We start from the raw sequence: 22,972 nt of genomic DNA on the forward strand, positions 1-22,972 counted from the left end.
GTTGAAATATCGATAGCTCGAGGACTGTTAATTTAACTCATTATAATGCAACTCTTTGAAATTATGTCCACAATACGTAGGACTCAGTTGAATGTAATTCGCCTTTAACGTAAAATTTCTAATGAAACAATTAAAAAAAGCTGAGGGTGAAAAAATAAGGGTTCTTCGAACTTTTAGACATCTCAATGCAGAACCAAATCTGTTTGTGCTTAACCCTAATTAACCTAATTGGCACTATTCTGTGGGATGAACTAACTAAAGAAGCTTTTAAAAGGATTAAAATAGATGCTAGCTGAAACGTATTACTCAAACGTGGTTAAATCTGTATGAGCAAGGATTCGTCTGAGAAATATCTGTTAAGAGATGCATAGAAAAAAAAAGTTTTAGGTCTCGTGATGGACCTTCCATGCGTTAAAAACATCGGATAGAAACTTAACATATTGCATATGATTGATGCATATGATTGATGAATATGCAATTTTTCATTCTTGATCTTCACCCTATGTTGCTAACTGGATGCCTAGATAAGAATGAATTCTCTACCACAAGGAACACTGAATTTATTGTTGAAGTTTGGAGTGACGATGTTCAGTCCAAGAAATATTTGGAAATTCTCTAGAGAAAGGCTAACGATAGGTTCGGGTCTCTGTTAAAGAATTCTCTGTTAATTTGTCATTCAACGGCAGAGCGATCCAAAATGGCGGACTGATAAACGATATTTAATAAAATTTTTCCGTGTTCGAGTTTGATTAGTGCAAGAGTCAGAGAATAGACATTAGCCAAGAACTAGCCGAAAACGTTGCATTGATGTAAAATATTTAAACAAACGTCTCCCATGATTTGCATGTTTTATTGAAAATGCTCTGACGCCCGTTTGCACAACAGGTTTTGACTCGATCAACAGTGTGACTTATGACACTTTTGGTGGTTCGCTAGTTGGAGTTATCACTAACCAGTGGATAAATTCCAAGGAATAAGAAAGGTTTAGGCCATCCAGAACAGAACAGGTGGGTTAAAAAAAAGATAACTGAGCCAATGTAGTCGCTCATTGTAAAAATACACATACTTTTCTGAGACGTATTCTGAAATGAGGGGCTGCAATAATGCAGCCCGGACGTTACATAGAATGAAATTTGAGTCCCATTGATTTTATAGTAAGCGTAAATTGGGTTAATTTTGATCAAAATCTTCAAACTATTTGGGGTTTATATTGTTTTTTTTATTTTTTATTTTTTATTTTTTTTTATCACCGACCACAACACGGTTAAAACTAGATCCTAAACAGTTTTTCTTCAGCCGTTTTCCGCACAACACCATGCAAAGTATGGCATTTCATTTAATTTTTTTCTCCGAAGTCGGCAAATAAACCCTCATTAGTCCTGAGACTCGTATTTGATATTTCAACCAACAAATCTTATATTGTTTGTTTCAATATGCTTTACCGACACAATAATGAAAGTCCTTTTACAAAGAAATATAAATACCTGAAATCTAAATCTCTGATTTAAGCGACAGCGAAATAAAGTTTTTGAGGTTTAGAGTCTACGAGAACTTGTCGAGTGTTCGATTTAAACTTTTGCAAAATAGACTGAAGTGATAACAAACGACCTGCATCGTTTAATTGAAAAGACAAAACCAATAAATCCCGTATTGACATTTTTAGAAAATTGTACCTTCTTCAGTTAAGACTGAGATTTAGGTCCAAGAATACTTGAACGGCAAACGGGGGAGTCTTAAAAGACCCTCAGTGTCTTCCTTGCAGTCCTTTTAGCAATACACGATGATTCTTTAATTTTTTGTTTTTAACATTGCAATCAACAAGAGGGAATTTTCTATCTTTCTGATTTATCGACTGTTAAGTAGATGAATTCTTAACGGATAAACAAAAGAAAGGATCGTAAACAGAGCTTCAATGGATGTCACTTTTTCAAATATTGTTTTCTATGTACCTCTGACGCAAAACATGAACTGGGTGACAGATGGAGGGATGTCAGGGAAGAAGTGCTATATCTGATTACACCTGTTTTTCATATGTCGGGGAAACTTTTATTAATTTTCACTGTTGGAGACGTTGGTGATAGTTTTAGCTCGTACCGAACCAGTCCTCTAGTTGCTTAGCTACAATACCCGGCCCTGTGTTAGAGATGAGATAGTTTACGGAAGAATCTGGGAAAGAGGTCTATCGACCTCCCATATATCGGCAAAATCTGGGACGGTCGGGAAACGGAGAAATCGCCAATCGTCTCTGTTTTTCCCGATATATGAAAACAGGCTTTAGCTTGTGCTACTCGGGCGTAACATATGTATGTATATATGGTCCGACTCCGAATCAGTCTGGCTCTAATTATAAACAGTAACTGGGTTTGTTTTTTAGACGCTACCGAGTAAAACCTCCAGGCTGTTATTGTGAAGTGAAATTTTCATTTTACTGTTTTGTTGATTCATGCATTTTTTTCCAATCGTTTCGTCGATTTGTCTGGATCACTATAAGAATCCACTAACCTTGACCGTGCCCGTGCTCGAAATAAGCTCGGTACAGGTAAGTAAATTCTGAAAAAGCACAGTAAAATAGTAACTGAATTTTGGAGATAATTTCCTCTTTAAACCAAAATATCGAGACTAACGATATAATTGTTCGCGGGTGAATCGCAGATTTTGGTTTACCTCCCTGCTATCTGTTTTGTACACTGCTAAGATAGGGTCTCAATGGATGATGGCTCTTATGGCTAACGGTTAAAAGTTTGGCCATTTTACAGCTAACGAATAATTTCTTTCCGTTGCGATTAAAAGGAAACTTTTTTCGGTTAACTTTTTTCACGACTAACCGTTTAAATTTGTCAATTTGTTGCGTCTAACGTCTAGATTTTTTTGCCATTTTAATTTACCGCTCATGATAAACCCCTAAGACTCTCTTAAGAAACTAGACAAAGGTTTTAGCTCAAGTTGTACTTCTAACAAATCAGTAAAGGCTGAAAGTTTCTAAAGAAACTGTGGTGCTGCGTCGGTGGGGGTAACAAGGTAATTTGGTTATATCAACTACGTTGAAACTGTAAATTGGCTACCGTAACGAATAAAAAAGCTGACGGTTCGAGCGTTAGCCCTTCGTCAGAGCGAATGGACGAATTGTGGGTTGTATGTGGGTTTATATGCAGAAAGCGTAGCTACGCCATGTACTTCTAACAAACGATTGAGTAGGCAGCGTGCCGTGGATTGGTACGAAATTCCTCCCATCAAGCAGCTGTGGTTTGTATTCCTGGTCAACTGTGCGTAACCTTAGGTTCGTTTAGCGCAAACCTCTCCTAAGTGTGGTTTGCTCAGCTTTTCCCTTTATTAGCAAGTAATCAATAACATTGAAATTGAAACGGGAAAAAAAAAAAAACAGTTAAAAAGGCACATGATAATCTACATTTGTTATCAGCCGATCGGTTTACCTCCTACCAGTTGAGATATTTTAATTATATTATGTCTGATTTAAATTTTCTCCTCTCGAACAATTTGATTGAATCCTGAAAGCTTTCAACATAGCCACGGAAAGTGTGAAAAATACGTTGGTGTTTCTTACAATGATGTCACAACAAACGAAATAACAAACGGTTGCACTAGTTACACAACATACAACCTAAAGAAATAACGAACAACAAGGCTATAAAATACTCACATTGTTACGGCCACAGAAACGTTACTCAACTGCACCATAGTTAGTAGACTATGACTGCACTTAGCGAAAAACAAAAGGAAACGGTTATTTACATGATAAATTATGCAGGCAGCACAGAGCGACAGAAGAGGGCAACGAAATGACAAGAAAGGCGCGAATGAAACAATAAGTATAATTACAGAGTGAAAAGACTTATAAATGTACTCCAAACACGCAAAGAGAAAAAGAGAAGAAAAGAAAACCACGTCAGAATTAAATGTCGCACTTAGAACTTACAAAGGGAACCAAGACGTAAAAATAAGGATGCTGGCCGGGGTGTGTCGATTTCGCGAAAGCTATCTTTAGCTTTGAGCGGAAATGAAAGCCGTCTGTTACTTTAAACATCCGCTTTGTGGTTTCTTAGTGTAGTTTCTAATTTCCGAATATATTTCAATCGAAAAAGAAATCTCCCTGCTGTTCGCTTATATATATTGATCTAATTCAAAAGTAACCAAGGCCAACTGAAAGAGGACGGAAGTTTTCATTAACGTAGGTGAAAGGCGTTATGAAAAACGGAAAGCAACACATAACGAAAACCGTGTGAACAAGAGAAGCGTGATTCTCGTCCCATTATTTTCTCTTAATATGAACTTCATATATTCATTGTATCTCATTTATCACTTTCACGGGTTTATTAGGAATCAACTTAACGGCCTGCTCCCAGTTGGCTTGTTAGCTCAATTGGTAGAGCGCTGCACTAGTATCGCAGAGGTCAGTGGTTCGAGTCCCGTACAGGCCTGATTTTTTTCAGGTCTGATTTTCGCTATTGCATAAATAGCGCTATCTACTGCGAGGATCGTACATCATACGAAAACTGTTATTTTGTTCACTGGATAACTCGTTCAGTGTTCTAGTATTCCCACTCGCAGTTCACGCTCCATTTTCGGAAGCGAAACGGGAAATCCAAACAAACACTTTAATTCCAACACGGTAAACTGTAGACTCACGGTAAACGACAATGACCATTAAACAAAACTGCTGCTCGATAAACTAAAAACTTTTTCAACTACCCCTAAAAAATCGCACACGTCAAAATTAAGAGGTCCGCGTAATTTGCTTACGACATTATTAGCCCACGTAGTCCCAAAGCACGCGCACGCGAGTCGCACGCGCACAAGTTCACTAACGTCTTCTTAAGGTGGCTCGTACTAGTTTCCTCGCGCGGGGAACAGATAACTCTTGCGTCACGCGCGAGAGAAACGTGCGAAAGAAGCGCGAGATTAAAAAGCGAAAATTTAAAACAAAGATGGCGGCGCGAGGAATTTTTTCTACTTACGTGAGAAGTTTACCTAAGAGCTTGTATTTGATGTGTTGAGCGGCCACTGTAAATGCAGGAGATAGAAACTAAGATAAAGAAGACGATTTTCGGAGAAGTAAAGGTTGCTTCACTTTACATTTAAAGGAAATATTCAACCGATATGAAATCTTGCGACGGCGAAAAAAGAAGAACTCAAGTGAAGGATAATCTACCTGAAGTGGAAGAAGACTTTGAATCTTAAAGGAAAATAATATGATATAGCCGAAGTCGTATGTAGGACTTTTAAGATGAGCCCGGGAGGCTGTCGTTGACAGCTGTTTAATGATTTTCTTAGCAGTAAACGTCTGCAAACATCAGATCGTAGGCGCGCGCGCGAGCACACGCAATTGTCAGCGGTAGCTATAACAGATCATGAGCAAATGTCGATCTTATAGAATCCAGATTCTTAAATGCGCGAGAACGCGCGTGGAAACTGCTAAACTCACGAAAGCTATTGCATGAAAACAAGTCCGGTGACCCCTTCTTTTTATTGTTCCAATATGATAATAACGTCGAAAGGAATCATCACAAAAAAAAAACTAGAAAATTCTACGGAAGAAAATTTGCGATGTCTGAAAATCGCCTTTTTTCTAGATTTTCTGAGATTCCGCTACGTAGAGTTTTTTAAAAGTCTTTGTGCATTTTCCTTTTCAAGTGCCAAAATTAATCACTGAAAAAAATCATGGGGTCACCAGGTTAGTTTTCGAATTATTTAAGCCACAAGCTAAAAATTGCGTCTGAATAAGCCTATGAAAGCGTTGCCATGGAAACTGCTAGTGACGAAATGACACCTATTTTTGGATAACCAATGATTATATAATTCAAACCCGTTTAAGTGTTCAACTGGCCTTTGTCAGTCTTTCTGTTGTATTTTTTCAAAGTTACAAACCATCAAAAATATGAAAACCGGTACGAGCCACCTTAACACTCCACCTGTTCTAAGTCTCCCATGGTGTTATCATCTCTAGCCGTCCGAGAGGGACATTAATTAGGCTTAGCCAATAACGGCTCTATTTACCGTATTTATTTGATTAAGCGCCCAACCTCGAAAAGCGCCTACGCTGTAGGTAGGAAAAGTTAAAAGGCGCTCAGCTCTAATAAGTATGCAACCCCACAAAAAAACATAAAAACAAAACAAAAAAAAAGAACAAAAAGGAGTATTTTTAATTTTTAAATAAATCTTAATTTACCGTCCATGGAACTCTCCATGTTTTATTGTTGCAAAATCAATTCACTACTCGCTGAAAATGGCGAAGACTGACTATGCGCCCAGCCTAGAATAAGCGCCCACACTCAAGGTCTAAAAATTGAACAGACACCCAGGGCACTTATAATCGAATTGACACGATAACTAATGAGAAGTCGAAAGCCCAGTGCAGTTGGTAATGAATACAACAAAGAACCCTCCTTCTTCTTTGCATATCTGTCAAAATATAGTGGTAAGATAATAAAATATCATCGTTTATTGGATCGAAAGCTTTGAAGCTTTCCTTTTCATGTAGAGACAGTTTTTGCAAAGTAAATAGATGAAGATGTTGTAGTACATTGAAGTAGCTACGCTGTAGAATAAATCATGTCTTTTAGATATAGAAATAAGCGAATTTTATTGCATCGATATCAAAGAAAATGAAAAAAAATGATAGCTGTAATGTGAAGCTAAATGTTAGATTCACCATATCGCGCAGATGCATATGTTTATAGCGGGGTATTTTTAATTCTCTTTCTGTGGGGGCTCAAGAACGTGTTAATATTCTCATAAACAGAGAAAAAAAATACTGGAATCGTTAATAAGGCTGATACTGCTTTCATTGTTCTCTAAAAAAGATGAATTTAACTTAAAAAGAATACGCTGATAATTTTGAAAATTTTTTTAATTTTCTTCATACACATAAAAGGCTCTCAGTCGTCATTAAATCTCTAGAGATATCCAAGTCTACAGCTTTCATGTAGCGATCGGAGTTTGACGTGTCTGATATAGCTTAATTTACTTTTATTATTTCTCTTTTATTTATTGGGAAAAAATCTGTTGATCTAAATTTTATCCCTAGTTTTGTTTATTGGTTAAAAAATGATAAGGAAGGTCTCGGAATACAAGCAACTCTATGTGAGTTATACTAAATAATAATTTCATTAAATTACTGTTGGTATTATGACTGTGAATGGGGCCTTTCAGCTATAGAATTTACATAGAATCTACCATTTACATGAATTTTTAACTAAGGGTTAAAGCAGATGGTATATGTTATTCAAATTGCTTCAGAAGTGGAACGTCGGGACAGACAGTTATACCCAAAAATAAGCAGTCGCGGTTAATTTTCATGAAACGAACGAAGTTTCACATTTCTCCCGAAGATTTCCAGAAGAGGCCGAAAATATCTGATCCCATCAGCGCTGCATGTTACTTTGGATTCTTTAACGTCCGGGGTAAACGTTCCTAACGGATCAAGTTCTGTTTTTTGGATTTTCATCAATTTGTTATCATGCATATTGCCAGAAAAAGCGAAGATTAAATTAGTTTTCTTTCTTTTAAATTAATTTTTTGAAACTATTGCAGATCCTCAGATGCAATATCTAATCGGATGAAGAATGGTCTTAGCCAAAGTGAATTTAACTCTTGCATCAATGTTGGTAAGTCACTTTTAGTGTGGTATGAAACATAAATGGTTTGAAACAGTTTCTCTTTTATCATTGAGGCAGCTGACAGCAGCTGTTTCAAAGAAAGTTTGATTATGCCAGGAAAAGGTACTATTTTTGTCGCTTCCTGTGTCTAGTTAATTTTCTCGGCATATTGCATAAAAGCTGATAGTTTCTAAAGAAACTGTTTGGGGCTGCGTCGGTGTGGGTAACGAAATAATTTGAATATATCAACAAAGTTGAAATGGTAAATTGGCCACCGCCGGTTATAAAAGCTGACGTTTCGAGCGTTAGCCCTTCGTCGGAGCGAATAGGGGAATTGTGGGTTGTGTGTGCTTTTAAAGGCAGAAAAAGGAGCTACGTGATTGGTGGGAACATGGCAACGAGAAAAACACGAATAAATTAGTGGAATGAAAAGCGTTCGATGATACCTGTGGGATTTAGACTGCCGGTTTGAAAGATGAGCTTTTGTTCAAGAGTTTTCCGGCTTTCCGTGCTACCTAAGTGTAAGGAAAGACCGCAGATTGCCATATGTTGCTTAGAATGATTAGGTAAATTAAAATGTCTAGCGACTGGTTTCGATGTGTCCTTGTCATTCCTCTCCACGTCGCGAAGGTGTTCTCGGAATCGGTCACCTAGTCTTCTGCCTATATTGCATAAAAATCTATTTCAGCTTTTGAGGGGTTCTCGCTCTTTAGCGGTGTTTCGTGTGATATGCAAAATTACCTGAAAAGCGAACGGATGCCAAAAAGATTAGTTCGAGTAAAACACTTAAATGGACACCAAAAAAGAGGTAAACCAAATTGACAGAGGATAACTATGATTAAAAGGGTTTACAGATGACCAAATTGAAAAAATTGGCTGATTAGTTATCCTCTCAGATATGTTATTATAGCATAAAAGAAAACGTTTTGAAATACAATTCAAACTTTCAACACAGCATTTATCCTGCCCACGCACTGCCCTTATAATGACTTTTCGTAGACTCAGCGTCTCCAGTCTCCATGATTAAGTTCCACAACAGCAGGTACACAGCTGTGTGAACATATTTGACATCCAGTGGAAGTAGTCTCTCCAGTCTCCATGATTAAGTTCCACAACAGCAGGTACACAGCTGTGTGAACATATTTGACATCCAGTGGAAGTAGGAAGTTCGGAAAGTTAATGTATATCGATAGCACAAATTCTTAATGAAGAAACAAAACGCGACAAAGTAAAAAACTGAATAAAACAAATTATAACACGAATCACATAAAGCGCGCTCTCTGATTGGTCAATTCAGTGTCTACGATTTGCGCATGGATGTACGCTGATGACTTGGGCAAATGTTTTTAAGTAAGCAAATGTTTCGCAAGAAATTGTTTTTTTATGCTAAAAAACAAATACTCGGTTAAGCCGGTGAAAACATTGAATCTAGCCAAAATGGTTTAACTTGTTAAAACGAACGAAGTTGCTAAATTGGTGGGACTTTTTGAGGCAGCTTAACAGCCAAAATGGTTAAATAGGCCTTTTGCAGTTAGAGATCACGTGCTTAGATACCGCATAGCAACGCCATAATGGAGAGCAAGCACTCCAGTGATCTCAGACAAAATAGATATCACAGAGGTCTGCATTCAAACAAAGAATACAGCGAATAAAGGCTGATAGTTTCGAAAGAAACTGTTTGGGGCTGCGTCGGTGGGAGTAACGAAATAATTTGAATATATCAACAAAGTTGAAGTGGTAAATTGGCCACCGTAACGATTACAAAAGCTGACGTTTCGAGCGTTAGCCCTTCGTGGGAGCGAATAGAGGAATTGTGGGTTGTGTGTGTTTTTAAAGGCAGAGAATGGAGCTACGTTATTGGTGGGAAAATGGCAACGAGAAAAACAAGAATAAATTAGTGAAATGAAAAGCGTTCGTTGATCCCTGTGGGATTTCGACTGCCGGTTTGAAAGATGAGCTTTTGTTCAAGATTTTTACGGCTTTCCGTGCTACCTAAGTTAGTTATTTAAAAGTTAAATTGTTCATGGTAAGAACCATACGAATGAGGTCACAAAGTGTGACGTTTAAAAGACCGTTTTAATGAACACCGCCATACCATTGATAAACCTAACTCTACATATAAACCTACTACAGCGGCAGAACACTTCATTTCCTCTCCTAACCACTCTGCTCACGACATGGAGCTAATCGCCATCGAAAAAGTGTTTTCCAAGAGAGACTTGATACGCAAGGCCAGGGAAGCTTTTTTAATTTCAAGAGGCAACACTATTTATCCAGATGGCCGTAACGCTCGCGAAGAAATGTATTAGTTTCTAGTTATTTATCCAATTTACCTTACTTCATTTCTATTTTTGCTCGCTATTTCTATTTTTATTGTTATCTCATTGTCAGTCAAATTAGTTTTACATATTTCCGCTGTTACATCATACAGCTATCTACGAAGCATCACCCCAATTCTCTGTTAATTCCGACTGCACCTGAAGAAGGCTGGTTTGGCCAGCCGAAATATAGTGCTCCGTCTTAAAATTTACTTATCTACGTTGTATCGGTCTTGCCTCTATATTTATATTTCATATTCGTTATTTTGGGCCGATCAGATCATCGCTGATCCAACGTACAAGAGTAGGAGTATCGTCCACGGTTGCCTGCTGAACATTTCATAAATAGTAGCATTGCCTTATCGAACTATTTGACGAAGAACGTAATCAATAGTGCTATAGCCACTTATTTTGTCGATATACTTTGATGATCATATTTTAAATATCTTACCTGAATTCTCTGCAAACAGTTTTTTTTTACCTTATCATGTTTGCAAACGATTTATATTGTCTTTTCAGACTCTGCAAACAATTTTTTTTTTAATATTTCTCATACCCCCCTTCCAGAAATATAATGATCCGCCCCAGAAGCCCAAGTGATGGGTTCCTGTCCGCCCCTAAGTGCCATCAAGAGACTCTGCCGAAGACCGAGTTTTCTTGAAAGAAACTTGTCATTACTCATTGAATAAATGCGCTCAATTGAATAAATATGCTATGTCGTTAAACATCATTTCATTGTCAAGTGCGAGAAAAAGTGAGCTTTTGTGACGGACACCTGTCATGTCGTATAAATAAAAAATTTTTTTTCTGTTTTTTTTTTTTTTTTTTTCTGTTTAGATTCTTTTCTGCGTCGTCAAATCTAGTACTGGCGGAACAGGAATGCATGTATCTGAGACAGAATTCAAGATGTTGCAGAATGGAGGTTGGTATATTTCCCTTCAATGTTATTTAGGCCGTTTTCCCCCCTTTTTTACTGAGTTAGACCTCAAAGGTCGTAACTTGTAACATACGATATACATACTGAAGGTAATTAGTTCAAGTCGTGAGACAGAAGAAGTGGTGTGCCGGTGTTTGGCAGGACTACAGCGAGAACAGTATCGAACTCCAACAATCATTCTATCAACAATCACTTTTATCAAGATTTTGACCAATGATGCCGTCTTATTCAGCAACTGTTTCAAATTAATGCAGTTAGCTATTCTTTGCATTTTTTTCGACAAATTAAACCGGATCAAAAATTATAAAAGTTTTAAACTGAGTAGCAACCGTTGATATTCAAACTAAGATTCATCATGGAATGAAATAGAGTTTAGCGGCCTGTTTTTTGGAAAATATTAGATGAGGGATTTGATATTAGGGTTTCCTTTCTGTCCTTCCGTCCTTCCGTCCCTCCGTCCTTCCGTCCTTCTGTCCTTCTGTCCTTCCGTCCTTCCGTCCTTCTGTCCTTCCGTCCTTCAGTCCGTTCGTTCGTACTGATGCATGTCTGTCTGTCTTTGTAGCCACTCGCCCAACTCTTTCTCTTTTCCTTGCCTTTTACCGTAGAATTGATAACCATAGGACTCGTTGTGAATATAATGTCAAGAAGGTATATGTTCTTTGCTAAAAGTGTTCATTATTTGACAGAGCGAGCACAGAGGAAGCCTAGGGCAGAGCCTGAATCAGGACCAGAAAGCGAACCCAAAGCAGAAGGAGAACCTAAAGTAGAAGGAGAGCCTGAAGTAGAAGGAGAACCTAAAGTAGAAGGAGAATCCAAAGCAGAAGGAGAACCTAAAGTAGAAGGAGAGCCCGAAAGTGAAAATCACCCATACACGAAGCCTACCTCAGAATATCCACAGGGAGAAACTGAACCGTCGGCAACGCCAGAAAATTGGCCAGAACCAGGCCCCCGGTGGGAACAGGCATACGAGACATGGAGATGGGCCTGGGAGCTACATGTCTACCTTTATGCAACGATATTTCTTTTGATTGGCTTGTACGCCGGGTATTATGTCATAGCTAACGTGTATGATGGCCTGCAAGGTAAATACCTGAGCGTGAGCCTCAATATCATGGTGTCAGTGTTTGGGTTCACCAGGGCCTTTGTCATGTTTTTGGACCCATATCATCAAGGGGGCATGATTCACAACACTGCGGTGATGCGCGTCATTTGGTCTCTTGGAGGCCCTTGTCTCACAGCGTCCGACAGTTTGATGATTCTTTCCCTGATAGAGACGGCAAAAATCTCCGTTGCACCTCCTAAGCTCCAGAAAGCAAACATAAACATAATTATCATAAGCTTTCATTTTGCGCTCGTAATAACTACAGACTGTGTGGTGTCTGACTACGTGGAAGCGAAAGCCATGTTGTTATTTTGTCAGTTGTTTTTTGTAACGTGGGGTTCCGTACTTGGGACTATAAACTTTGTACTTGGATATAAACTGGATCAACAGCTTTTCAGTCACAAAAACCCGAAAGAAACAGCGGACAAAATATACATTTTTCTCATTTACGCTTCCGGCCTTGCAAATTACTTTTTATGCGCAATAATTGTCTATTCAGCGTTTGGAGTTTTTGGTGTGTACTCAGATATTCAATTTGTAGATGCGTGGCCTTGGTGGGCCTTGCAAACGATGTCGCGTTTCAGCGAAATACTCGCGTGTGTTTTGATATTCACAGTTAGTGCTAAACGGACCCGGGTCAAGAGGGCGGTCAGTCAGTTAACGGATGAGAAAAGCTTAGACACAATCATTCCGGAAGAAATCAGTTCTACGCAATCATTTTCGTGGACTTCTAGGTTCAGAAATTGCTTCAAGCGTAAAAAGGTCGCCGCTGACAGAAACAATGGAAGTGTAATAAGCCTTTTCACCGCTCTCCGTGAAATGGCCCTGGCTGCGACCGGTGAGAACTGGTACGGGACTAAACCGGGTCACCGGATAAAAGGAAGCGGGGAATGCTGGGTAGAAAAAAAAACAACTTCGTCTATCATTCACCTGCCTGGAAAAACAAAAATGTATCCGCATGGAAATACATTTGACGACTTAGGGAGTGACGACGAGGAGGTGGAAAAGGAATACCTGCAACTTGAGTTTAGGAGCATACAAGAAAGAAGATCAAGCATGTTTACAGCTCTTCACGATGCTAAAAAAAAGCGCAAAACGGCCTTTTCACCCGGGAAAACGACTCGACTTAAGCCTTTATTCCAAACTGATAATGTTGGAGAAGCTATGATCAAGAAGATTGACTCGAATAAACAAAACTCTGATGAAACTTGGGATACATTGTCTGAAATTAAACTTCCAAATATGGCAGATATGGCAGATATGGCAGAAAATTGCTGAACAGTAATGTACTGAGGTCATGAAACTGTGACTCGGAAACTAACCACAATACCTCTCGGAGTTCTCGCTGCACTTTTACACTTTTTTCCGACAACCTTTCTCGAAACGGCTGTATATAAAACATCCACATACTCAGTTTTCAGGATTAAAATTGAATTCTGGGAAGCCGTTTTCAATATTAAGGGAGAATTATGCCCCAGCAACCATATGACTTTTATCTCTGCCATTGAAAATCATATGTTAAAGAGTACATCTTACTGCGTTTGAGATTTCGATGAGTAACCTAACCATACTACTGTTCAAAGATTGTTATCCAATGTGCTAAAATTTAGACAATGATCGATGCCATTTTGAACACAACTCAGCCAGTAGGCCTGCTGCACACCCATGGCCGTTGCATGCGTAGGAAAATTATTATTTGAGTCAAAATATGCCTTTGAGTATAGTTCCTGATCTTTTGAAAAAGATCGTCAAGGGATATGGAGAGAGGGGTGAGACATGATCACGTTACTGAGCAAGATTAAACATGGCGGCCTCCAAAGTGACTTTAATTTCAGCCACATTAGAACACGAAGACAATTTACACTCATCAGAAATCGGCTGGTTTCATAAGTTTGCTCAGACATTTTGATTTTGGAGATAAAAATTGCATGGTCTCTAGATAATACCAATCCCTTCGTCCAACATCTGCATCTGTAATTCAAGGCGGTGTGTTTTGAAAGGTTATTTGTACCACTTGCAATCAAATAAATTTGGTTTTATTGCCAAAATGCATAAAGTTCCATGTTGATTATGGACTTGCCTCAAACTTTTTTGTGCGAGTTACTCTTACAAAATCGTCTCCGTCTGTGGTAGAATAAGCTACGACGTGATTTAAAAGCCATCGCCTCATTGAGATCCCCTAAGAAGGCTTGTATGCAGACACTTACCACTTATCTAGAGAAATTAAAACCGAAAACAAAGGATCTAGGGGGAATTTAGAGCTGCCTTCTTTATCCATCCTACTAGCTAACCTATATCATGCATATTATGCATGTTATCTTTGCATCTCAAGAATTACGTGAGTATGCAAACTCTTCTAGGTGCAGTCGGTATAGCCCGGATCCCTGCTTTGGCCAAAAAGGCAAAACTTTGATGAAGGCCGGTTCAGTATTTACACGAGTTTTAACCCAAAATACGGTTTTACGCACTCAGTGGTCGTCAGGTTCTCTCTCTAAGAGGGGTTATTTTATTAAGTTAATGTATTTCCACTAATATATTTCGGCCTTCTTCGCACTGTTCCCAAGAATAAATGTTCAGATAAATAGTTCAGCTAAAATAAAGGATTGTTGAGGATGCAATTTTGATAAACAAGGGCTAAACTTTGTTCTTGTAATCGACCTGGAAACGTCCTAGGCACATCAAACGAATTAAAAAAGGAATATCAAAGATACATCTAGAGGGCAGTTTGTTCGGGGAAAAGATAGCTTTACAAAGTGTCTAACTGATCACGAACATGAAATCTGCTGTGAAGGAGTTAAGACTAGCGATTAAAATTTTGTCCATTTTACCCCGTTTTGTCGGTTTTTTTTGTTCGTATCAGTTAATTCCATTGAGATCATCTGGTAAGTTCATTGGGCCATACAACTCTCATCAAAATTTCTTCAAAGAACTCACTCCCCTCTCAATGTTGTGTTTCTTTTTAGACGGTCCAATATTTCCATTGCCAACGTTGGCAAGGATTGAAGGGCAATAACCAATGTGAAATACTTCGTTTTCCGTGGAAAAGGATGCTAGTCCTTCACAGGTTTGAACAAAAAAGGGGTAAGCTTCTGAAGGAACCGTGGTGCTGCGTCGTTAATATGAATTGACCACCGTAAGGAGTTTCTAAAGCTAACGTTAATTTCGAGCGTTTGCCCTTCGTCAGGTTTAGCCTGCCTGGCGGGTCCATTGAAGTGTTCGTCCTTCGATGAAATTTCCTTCCACTGTTTACTAAAAATATAAACTTAGTCTTGCTGATAAGCTTTAAACTCTCTGCGGTGGCCAATTTTCTTGATCAGGCCGGGTCTTATACAACTGAAACAGACGCGGATGTATAAACGAAAAATGAAATTTTCAGAATTGCAACTGACTCCAAGGATGACGTTTTTCATGAGAAGACACGCAGGGCTTGCCCTGTAAGTATCCCGGAGAGCTTCATACAATTCCCTATAGTTTTATTATAAGGAACTGTATGGAGCTTTTCTAGCGTTAGTCGTGGAGTGGCGGGTGTTGTTACGTATGATCCTGGCGTGGATCATACGTGACAAAACCCGTCGCACCTCGACTAATGGTAAAAAGCTCCATACAATTCATTATAATTTTACTATAAGGAATTGTATGGAGCTCTCCGAGATACTTACAGTGCAAGCCCTGTGTGTCTTCTCATGCAGCCATTTAAGAATTCGGTATAAGAACAAAAATCTGCATGAAAATCATAACAACGCGACTACAGGGCAAGGCGTATTCCTCCCGCACCAATCATTGATTGATAACATTTGCAGAAACTTTTGCTGGAACAATATTAGCGTAGCATATGTTAAAAATACTATGTTAGTTGTTTTTTGAAACAGGCTGAAGCAAAATGTCTTAGAAAAGGCCAATTAAGTTCGTGCACACCATTAATAATGAAATACGTAATAAATAGAGTAGCTATGATGTAATAAATAGTCTATGACGTCGAGATGCTGAGCTTTCCCATTACGGTTAACTTGGTTTTGAAGCCTCTCGTATTTTTCGTTTTTTTTTTTACTCCGTGGAATGTAATGGTGTCGGAAACAAGTGAAATTTAATGAAATTGTGATGGGAAATGGTCGAATGTGGTTTGGCTTTTTGGTAAGAAACTTAATTTTACTCCGGTCTCATAGTAACGTGAGCCAGTTGCATAATATTTACGCGTAAGTTCATGCATCTGCAATTTACGCGATGAAAGTGGAATTCCCTTACAATATCCTGATCCAATCAGTTTTGCAGCTTTGAAAACGGCCGTGTTGCTCATATTTCTACTATGCAGCAAGAAAAATCCTTCCAAAAGTTGGACCGGCTTACAATAAATTCTTTTGTTCGAGAAAAATCCAAACCAATTAATCATGAAATTTCATTATTGGATCAGCGCTACCCGGTTTTCAAACAACCAGTATTTTGATAAGCAGTATCATATATTACGTATTTTAGAAATAATAAAACATTCAATAGATATTTTACTGATTCTGCCTGTTAGATATTTTAACACTATAGCTGTCTTTAATTTCAGATCCTTATGACATTGGCCGCTTTCGGTCACGGAAGGCAGCCGAGGCGAATACATCGACCAAGGCTTGTAGATCAACAACAAACAAACATTGCACCAGCCGGCGATTTTCCATTTGCCAAAAGCATAAGAGACAGGAAAAATGATTTCGAAAACCCCAAAAAGTCGCGAATCCTTGCAAGACAGGTGTCTAGTCCATCTTCGTTGTCTTCACCTGAGTCTGAACCTCCTTCAGTACATCCGGAAGCGGAAAAAGAAGCGGAAGCGGAAACTGAGGCGGAGTCCTGGCCCGAGGCCGGCCCAGAATGGTCTATTGCATTCAAGGAATGGGGCGGAGCTTGGGAATTTCATGTCTATTTCTTTGCGTTAGTATTTCTGGGCTATGCTCTTTATTCTGCATTTTTCATTGTAACTGGACTGTACACAGGGCTGAATCAAAAGTACCTTGGCTTCTCTTTAAACGTGATGATGTTTATTCTGGGCTTCACACGGATGTTTGTGTTGTTTACAGATCCGTATCACCAAGGAGACCTAATACACAACGCGGTTGCAATGCGCGTCTTGTGGTCGCTTGGTAGTCCGTGTCTTACCTCAGCTGATTCTCTAGTTATTCTCGTTCTGATCGAAACTGCTAAAATTTCCCTGGCTCCTCAAAAGATGCAAACATTTGGAACTATCATCAAAATCATTATAGCGCATTTCATTCTTGTGTTGACAAGTGATTTTGTCGTGTCGGAGTTTATGGAAGCTAAAGCCATGCTCCTTCTCTGCCAGATAGTTTACATTGTGTGGGGCTCAGTGCTTGGTATTGGATACTGCATCCTTGGATATAAACTTGGTAAAAAGCTTTACGGTCACACGGAGGTCAAGGACAAGAGAGCATTGCTCTACATCCGGTTAATTTACGCCTCGGGTGTCAATAATCTTATCCTTTCTGTCATGTATATCTACTCCAGCGCTGGAGTTTTTGGTGTTTATTCCAATGTGAAGTATATTGAAGCTTGGTCGTGGTGGTCGGTTCAAACGTGTTATCGTCTCAGTGAAGTGTTATCTGGGATACTGGTCTTCACAGTCAGCGCCAAGCGAAAGAGCATCAAAAGACAAATAAATCACTCGTTAGAAGGTGATGGTTTAGATGACGATACTGCGCAGCCAGTATTCACACAGAGAATGAATTATGAAATATCCAACGCTCTTAGAAATATAGTTTATATGAGATTTCTTACAATGGAAGAAGATCGACAAACAACCATGTTAGAAGACTTACAAGAGTCGAAACGCGCAGCAGCGATGTATATCACGCGCGCAGAAATGAATGCACAGACATACACACAAACACAAGCGCCTGACGCACAGAAAAAAGCTGAGAGTATGTTAGAATATTTGCACGACGCAAGTCTTGAAGCAAACGACGCGATTGTGCGCGCCTAAACGTATGCACGGGAATCATGAAGATCATGAGACGACATAAAGTATCGACAGAAGAATTGTGCATTGCTGCTTTTGATTTGTTTCTGTGCAAGGACTAAAAAGGATTCATCGTTATATGCCTGAAATTTCCTCGTTTACTTGCGAAGATTAATGGGAGAACTCATACTGCGCTTTTTCAAGTCTCTCCTTCGATTACGCTTGCTTTCTATTTTTCTACTTTTTCTGATAACTTTCTACGAATGTATATTGGAAGATTAAAGCATCAGATTCTTAAAATTAACCTACATGTCAATCGTAAACGTTATTTTTTACTCTTCATAGTCATCTCTACGAAGGTGGGTCCTGTTCGCTCTCGTTCCCCTTTTTTTCTACACACACAAAAAATTTTGAACCTTTGAACTATTCAGTTAAGGGCGATCAAGAGAGCAATCATTTTTTTCAATATTTATTATGATTGAATTGGCATCTGAACTTGTTTCAAGCCCCAGACCAAACCAATACTCAGGGCCTTGAAATAACTGGAGACTGTGCTAATTTTCTTATGACATTTGAAAATGGTAGTCTTCTTGGATAAGGATGATAAACTGGCCGTAGGCTCCTTCTCCGGCTTCTCTGTACTAGTTAGCAGGGAATACAGCTCTTGCAAATAGAGAAAGTAACACCCGAGTGTTGTGGTCTGGCCTTGTTATCGTTTATACAGGCCTCCATTGCAATCAGCTTCAAAGCAAAACTGAGCCAGTTCGTCCAAATATCACGAATCACATAGAATAGATGAAAGCTGGGCCGGAAAAGGTATAGGAAGGGGGAAAATTCAAAGCTTGGATTTCATAAAATTAAGTCAAATGTCCTGGATAAGAAGTGTGTTAGAAATCAACGAGTAATACACATTTCTTTTCTTGAAAAGAAGCGAAACAAGTTTCCATCAGTAACTGATCCAAGAGCAGATCGAAATTTGATCCCACGGCAGAATCTTGCACGAATTGCATGCCTGTTTTTTTTTTTTTTGTATTGACACAGAGCAGTGGTGTCAGCGGTTTCTCCTTCGTTTTGTGGAATCTCCGCCATTTTTCCTCAAGGAAATCTACATATAGGGCTTTATTTTTCTTCAAAAATGTAAAACGTCGTGGAATTGGTGGGGTGGTTGTTACGTTTGTCTGTTGCTATAGATAATGAGTGAAGTTGAGATGAGAGAAAATCTAGAATCCGACTTCGGTGAGCTTGGAAAAAAATGGATTAACTGGCGATTAAGAGAGCTGAGGGAATTTAGGAGTATATTTTCAAAGCACCTCTCGGAACACGTTTATAAATGTTTTGAGCTGCATTTGGAGCCAAATCTGAAAGCCGTGATAAACGAAGAGAAATGCCAACGGACGATTTTTTCTCCTTTGGAGTATTTCGTTTGTGGAGAGGACCCCAAGACTGGCTTTCAAAAATTGCAAAGTATGAATTCGCCTTCCCAACTGTGTGGAAAAGTGTTTAAAGTTGGAGAGCCGACTTATTCATGCAGGTTTGTACGAAAATCATCGCATGAAACTTTAAAAAAAGGATATTTTAGTTGTTTTCCCTTGGTGAAGGCTTTTTGTTCTGTCGCGATCGTATGTTTATGTAAATGTTATTAAGTTCTGCTTTGTTCCGTTCAGATTTGTTTGTCTGTTTTTTTTTTTTTTCATTTTGCTGCGTCATATGATAAAATTTATGCGATTTCTCAGAGGCAGAATTAAAGACTACTATACCAGATCAAACGCTTCACAAAGACGTGTATTTGTCTAGAAAATTATGACAGTTGTTTTGTTTATTGTTTGCTGACATGGACGATAAAAGAAAAATGATTAGTTTTAGTGATTTAAGATGGTTTATATTACTTCAGGTTTGATAAAGAAATAAATGCCCGAATCCTTGCGTGTGATGTTGGCAATAATATTATGCATGGACAAATGTCCTGTGAACAATCAAGGAAAACCGCTATTCAACAGGATAGTGTCTGTCTCGAGTTTTACCTCTGTTTCGAGCCCTCGGGACAGTCTGAAGAGTTTTTGAAAATTATATCTTATTTCCCCTCTTAGCCAGTGAATATCATAGTCAATATTTGGGAATTTTTAGTTTTAATATTTAGAATTTAATATTTAACATTGCTATGTGCAATTGAAACTTTTATACCAACTGTGCTGCCATGCAACTCACAAGTTTAGAGTAAACACGATTCGCATAGCTTTAATTTTAGTGCATGTTTTATAAAATGTCTTGATTTTCTTTGAGATAAACTACTGCTAAAAAAAAATGTGAAATACCAGTAAAGGACTGATTTGGTGTAAACTTGTAGCAATGCGTGTGACCTAAGTGAACGTGTTGTCCCAAACTTTATGCAGACATGAGGTTGCTGAAAGATTCCAGCATACTGAGATGCTTCAGAAGAAAGAAATCAAACTGATCAGTAGCCAAAGACTTTATTTGTTCCTTTTTCAACAATGTGCAGTGTTCACCACTTGTTGGCTAAAAATATCTTATGATATATTAAAATTCTAATATAGTATCGAGGCTTGGGGTAATAAAATAAAAGAAACTAATTATTCACTCCTTAATGTCAATCTGATTTCTTTCCCCCAAGCCTCAGAGCCAAGTTTGAATTCTGATATATCGAAAAAGGCCCATTGTATTAACTATCTCAAGGAAGTTGGACATGGGTAGACATTCTTGTAAATTCTTCTTGAGTAATAAAATGTATATGACAACTTTTTCAATAAACAATGATTCCTTTTTTACTTTTTTAGAGACTGCGGTTATGACAGTACTTGCGTTTTATGTATCAACTGCTTTCAGAAGAGCATCCACAAAAACCATCACTACAAGGTAAGTTTCCTGTTACTTTCCTGTTTGTTAACTTGATTACATGAGTAAGTTTTGGAAACAGCGAAATGTGTGATACATACAGTTCCATCTTTCATTTTCCTGCCTTCAAATCTGAAATTGTTCCTTTCATTTAGGGGTCAGGTTTCATTGTTGGGAAAAAAGTGGAATTTTTGAGAAGAAAAAGGGTTGATTGGCTTATTTAATTTACTAAGAACTAGTTCCATAATGGATGTAATACAGGCTGAAACAGAATGATCTTCAGAGCATGAATTTGATTTAGCTCCGACGATTAATCCCCCACTGACCTGTACTTTTTAATAATAATCCCTGATTCATTTGGAAATTTTCAGTATTGATAAAAAGTCAGGCATGCATGTTGTCTATCTCTAGATCTACCAAAGCATCATATCCCAGAATTTTTTTTTTAACTTTTGCAGATGAACACGTCAGGTGGGGGTGGATTTTGTGACTGTGGTGATGCTGAAGCATGGAAAGATGGGGTGGCCTGCACAACACATCAAAGTATGGGAGATGCTGAAATGGAAGAGGTTTGAAGTTAGAGTTGATATGTATATATTTAAATGTTTCCTCTTTTTTCTTTCTTCTCTCTCCTAAGTTTCTCTTTTCCTGAAATCAAGAGTTTAAGATGTCTCAATGGTGATGCCAAAGGAAACAATTAAAAAAATGAACTTGTAGTTGTGTGAACCATTCTCACCCTATGCATATTCTCCATATTATTCTTGATACATTTCCTATGGGTCTAACAAGGAGAATTTGTGTCACAATCAAGAACTTTTTTTAGTTGATAATCATTTCCTTTTTTCTTGTGACCCTAATGTGTGATTTAGGGGTGATATTGTATGGAGAAATTAGATAGCAGTTACTCTTAGGGTTAAAAAAAATGGGCATTTTACGAGAAGTCTGACTTGTTTTCTCTCACAGTTCCAGCCATCTCTATAAAATGTGAATGTAGTGTTGAGTTTTAGATCAAGACTTGAATCAATTTCCATCAGGTTTTTTAGTTTTTGATGTCTCAGTTTTGATATGCATGTACAGCTATTACCCTGTTTGTTAAAACTTCTGTTTTGCCACAATTTCTTGGTTGCTGCTTTCATGTGTAATGTTTCTTCTTTGCTACAGAATCCAGTTGACAAGATTCCACCAGATATAGCTGATCGAGGTGCTGATATCTACAATGTTGTGTTAAACTACTGTGTTGATCTTATCTGCTGGGACAAGGATGATGAACTCCCAGATTACTTAGATGTAATGTAAGTTTGGAACAGTTATATTACTGCTAAAAAGATGGCTACAACTCTTCTGTATCCAATTGTTTTTCCTACAACACCCTCAGGCAAATTGATCTTTTGCACTCGATGTAGCCTTCTCCTAACCCTGAACCTTTCACAATCAAGATCTGAATGTTAATTCTCCCCAAGTCAGCCAGACAGTTCTTAATAGACAGTTTTAGATCCCAGTTTGTTTCTGAGTACGTTTCACTGCAAACTGCGAGAAGTCACATGACCAGATTCTAGTGGTCATTGTGGCTGTTTGTGGTCCATGTTTGAACTTTGGACAAGGCAGTTTCAAGTAGGTCAACTCCTTCACTGCTTTTCTTCTTCCCGTTTGAAAGCTCTCACGTACGTCTAGTAAATATGTGTGAGATGGAGTCTTTTCTTTTCAGCCATTCTGTTTGGGATGCTAGACAGCCAAACATTTAGCCACATAAAAAAGTGTTTGACAAAAAAGGACTTCCATCCTTTGTGTAATTCAAGATAGCAGCGCACATGTTAATTTTCTTAGGTGAAAGCAGATGTTGAGCTAATAATCTGAATATTTCAAAAATTCTAGTAATTTATAAAGTGTTTTTCTTTTTAAATTTCAGTTGTAATGATGACAATTTTGTCACAATGTTATTTAATGATGAAGTTCATACCTATGATGAGGTGGGTTATTGGTCACCTTTCATTGTACTGTATTTGTAGGTGTGGTTCTTCCTTGTTTGTACTGGTGTCTCCAATTGATAGCCAAGTCTTACATTTTTTTATCGTCCCAGGCTTAAGTTTTTACTTGGTGTTTATTACATGGATTGGATACAGTACATTGAATACCTGCCATAAGTGCTCCTGTGAATAAAATCAGCTTGTTGCAAAGGCTAAGTTATTATGTCTAAAAAAA

The 22,972-nt window shown here is 38.3% G+C and overlaps 3 protein-coding genes across 4 annotated transcripts in view; all 3 read left to right on the top strand.

Annotated features, from left to right (window-relative positions):
• Positions 1 to 886: 886 nt before the first annotated feature.
• On the top strand, positions 887 to 13,413 carry LOC111330550 (uncharacterized). Of its 2 annotated transcripts, none has more exons than XM_022935420.2 (4): positions 887 to 1,007; positions 7,549 to 7,622; positions 10,769 to 10,853; positions 11,555 to 13,413. In XM_022935420.2, the coding sequence occupies exons 2-4, from the start codon at positions 7,581 to 7,583 to the stop codon at positions 13,246 to 13,248; spliced, it is 1,821 nt and encodes a 606-aa protein (XP_022791155.1). In that variant the 5' UTR covers positions 887 to 1,007; positions 7,549 to 7,580; the 3' UTR covers positions 13,249 to 13,413. The 2 variants fall into 2 exon arrangements, with proteins under 2 accessions (XP_022791155.1, XP_022791154.1); XM_022935419.2 differs by lacking the exon at positions 887 to 1,007 and adding an exon at positions 6,915 to 7,418.
• A 2,512-nt stretch (positions 13,414 to 15,925) lies between these two features.
• Positions 15,926 to 18,227, top strand: LOC111330555 (uncharacterized). Its single transcript, XM_022935427.2, has 2 exons — positions 15,926 to 16,101; positions 16,520 to 18,227. Exons 1-2 carry the CDS (start codon positions 16,069 to 16,071, stop codon positions 17,945 to 17,947), a joined length of 1,461 nt encoding a protein of 486 aa, XP_022791162.1. The 5' UTR covers positions 15,926 to 16,068; the 3' UTR covers positions 17,948 to 18,227.
• Positions 18,228 to 18,979: 752 nt separating this feature from the next.
• LOC111330540 (E3 ubiquitin-protein ligase UBR2) overlaps positions 18,980 to 22,972 on the top strand; it is a 29,181-nt gene continuing 25,188 nt past the window's right edge. Inside the window, exons 1-5 of the mRNA XM_022935409.2 lie at positions 18,980 to 19,454; positions 20,716 to 20,794; positions 21,232 to 21,342; positions 21,935 to 22,065; positions 22,680 to 22,740. Coding sequence (XP_022791144.1) covers positions 19,117 to 19,454; positions 20,716 to 20,794; positions 21,232 to 21,342; positions 21,935 to 22,065; positions 22,680 to 22,740 — 720 coding nt within the window. The 5' untranslated portion in view covers positions 18,980 to 19,116. The remainder of the gene's footprint in view (positions 19,455 to 20,715; positions 20,795 to 21,231; positions 21,343 to 21,934; positions 22,066 to 22,679; positions 22,741 to 22,972) is intronic.

Source organism: Stylophora pistillata, chromosome 6 (genome assembly GCF_964205215.1).
Source record: "Stylophora pistillata chromosome 6, jaStyPist1.2, whole genome shotgun sequence".
Taxonomy (NCBI): domain Eukaryota; kingdom Metazoa; phylum Cnidaria; class Anthozoa; order Scleractinia; family Pocilloporidae; genus Stylophora; species Stylophora pistillata.

Coding starts and splice junctions, on each gene's coding strand:
- LOC111330550 (XM_022935420.2), top strand. CDS start 7,581: ATGGTCTTAGCCAAAGTGAATTTAACTCTTGCATCAATGTTG. Junction 7,623..10,768: donor TAACTCTTGCATCAATGTTG/GTAAGTCACTTT, acceptor TTTTCTGTTTAG/ATTCTTTTCTGCGTCGTCAA. Junction 10,854..11,554: donor CAAGATGTTGCAGAATGGAG/GTTGGTATATTT, acceptor ATTATTTGACAG/AGCGAGCACAGAGGAAGCCT.
- LOC111330555 (XM_022935427.2), top strand. CDS start 16,069: ATGGGAAATGGTCGAATGTGGTTTGGCTTTTTG. Junction 16,102..16,519: donor GAATGTGGTTTGGCTTTTTG/GTAAGAAACTTA, acceptor CTTTAATTTCAG/ATCCTTATGACATTGGCCGC.